Source organism: Octopus bimaculoides, chromosome 8 (assembly GCF_046866305.1).
Source record: "Octopus bimaculoides isolate indiv1 chromosome 8, ASM4686630v1, whole genome shotgun sequence".
NCBI classification, from domain to species: Eukaryota; Metazoa; Mollusca; class Cephalopoda; order Octopoda; family Octopodidae; genus Octopus; species Octopus bimaculoides.
In genome coordinates this window covers 100,128,990-100,131,471 of record NC_142935.1, presented here as the reverse complement: position 1 = coordinate 100,131,471, position 2,482 = coordinate 100,128,990, and the positions used below count along the sequence as shown (strand labels likewise).

General features: G+C 37.3%; 1 protein-coding gene across 1 annotated transcript in view; it reads right to left on the bottom strand.

The window, feature by feature from the left end:
• LOC106868178 (adhesion G protein-coupled receptor L3) overlaps window positions 1–2,482 on the bottom strand; it is an 88,381-nt gene that overhangs the window by 18,894 nt on the left and 67,005 nt on the right. The window contains exon 3 of the mRNA XM_089356870.1: window positions 877–1,022. Coding sequence (XP_089212996.1) covers window positions 877–1,022 — 146 coding nt within the window. The remainder of the gene's footprint in view (window positions 1–876; window positions 1,023–2,482) is intronic.

Below are 2,482 nucleotides of genomic sequence, written 5' to 3'. Positions count from 1 at the left end.
AAAAAAGCGCAGAGAATTAAAAATACCTTCCGTAGTTGAAATCTCTAAAATAAAAAAACTCAAAAACAACGCCTTGATAAAAATATACTAAAATTAGAATTTTCTTGGGCGTGTAAACTTAAATAATTGTTTTCTTTTAGTAAAATGTTAAATACTTCAACTAATCAATAAACATCTTTTCTTATTATAGTAAAGCTCGCCCGTACAAAAGTGATAAAAGTCATCACTTACGGAGTTAACATCTATAATTGCAGAATCAGAAATTTTATATCTTAAATTCCTCAGCCAATTCCGGAAATGCAGAAACAGCGCACAGATGTAAGCACAAGGATCCCATTATGGTTAATATACATAGGCGTCAACTCAGAAAACGCGGGTTCAAATACTGATGGGTGTTAATTATTCGTTAATTGGTTAACTATTTAGCCAATTAACTAATCTATTTTTTTTATTAATTATTCGGTTAATAAATCAGTAAGTTATGTTTGTTAAAATCCTTTAGTCGCTACTCGCGACCTCTTCAACGACATGCCTTCTCTATTCCAGGTCATGTTCAAATCTGAAGTGAAATAGAACCAGTACACGTGTTTATTATTGGTGTAATGATCGTCCCGAGATATAACAAAATATTCATATATAATTCCCTTTATATTTCCATACAAATTATAGTGTAGACATCCAATAAATTTAAATCATAATTACACCGATTCTGGGAAAAGAAGCAAGAGAAAAGAACTCAGTGACGACTTTAGACGTATTTTGGCCTTATAAGGCTTCGTCAGTGGAACATAATTTAAGAATAACTTGAAGAACTAATGTGCAATTCTGGATAAGCCTTCGAAAAGAATTTAAAATATGAAAGCAAATTATACTTACTGCTTCTTTTAAATTATTGACGGATACCAAGGAGCCTCCGTTTTCGTTGCATACGGCCAGGGCATCACTGTAAACTTCCCTGTCACATACAAACATATAACTGCCGGTTCTAAGATGCAACCATCCATCAACGCACTCCGCGTTTACTGAAATTATAAAGAAGATATACAATATTAAGTTCTAAAAAAGATTACAATTAGAAGTGAAAAATAAAAAAGGACATAATAAACGCATTTGAAAAGAGGATCTTTAGAGAAAAGTACACTTCTATGGTCATGCACCCATTTCGGCTGCTCCCTCTTTGCTAGGGCCGCAGGAGTAGAGTCCCTGGGAACCTCCTCCATGAAATCCAATCAGAAGCAACCGTCATTACACTTTCCGGCAGGGCTTCCAAGCGTGACCATCAGCTTGAAGAATCCATCTTGTGATTCTTTCCTGTGAGATTCTAATCACTCGTCCTTGGTACCGGAGTTTTGACCTTTCAATGTGGAGAAGAAACGGTTTAACCTGGAGAGGCTCCATGGTATTCGAGCTACACACTCTGTCGAGGTACGTCACTCCAGAGATCCTTCAAGGGTACCCCCATTTAGGGCGCTTGTATACCATTTCAGGTCTATAAAATAAGTACCAGCTGAGCACTGGAATCGATGCTGGCCTTGTGCAAATAGATAGATAGATAGATAGATAGATAGATAGATAGATAGATAGATAGACTAGCCATAACAATCTTTAATATATATATATATACATTATGTATGTATATGTATTTATATGCATACCTGTATATATTAGCTAATTTTGTATAAGAGAGAGAGAGAGAGAGAGAGAGAGAGATAGAGAGAGAGAGAGAGAGAGAGAGAGAGGGAGAGAGAGAGAGAGAGAGAGTAAGTGTGTGTGCAAACGCTTAGCTTCAAGTGATGTCGACGTAACATGTCAAGGTTTTTCTCTAATATAAAAGAGACAGAATGTTATTTTTACATGGTTCACCTGTGAATCGTCAAGTGTCGACGAAAGCAATAAATACTTGGCTACAACAGCCATATGGAATCGCTGGCATTGTCTTGGTAAATGCCGGCAGCACCAAAGAGCGAATTACATAATAGAATTCCACGCCAAGGAGTAACGTGCGGCTGTTTCAGGCACGTAACCGAATTGATTGTTTATAGTTGGAGAGAAGTTCCCTTAAAGTCGGTTGGTGTGTTTTATTCAGGGACGGCTTAACATTTGGAGGTTTGGTGTAGACATCCATTATCAGATTAAGTAGTCAAGATTTGAATGACAAACCCTGCTACTAGACGAAACAATGAAGATGGCCAATTTAGAGAAATTCGTCAAATGTCTTGGCTGTTATTTCTAACAGGTCAAGAGTATCATGTATGACATTTGTAACATTTCAAAGAAAATTGAAATTGTTTAGACTAGACCGTGTTTAGGAGAGATTTGGGTTGTGTGTAAGAGAGAAAGAGCGGGAGGAAGAGAGAGGTAGAGAGACAGAGAGGGAGAGGGAAAAAGAGAGACAGAATGGGTGGAAGGGAGAGAGACAAAGTGAGGGAAGAAGAAAGAGAGGGAGAGTGAGAGAGAGAAATCGAGAAACAGAGAAAGAACG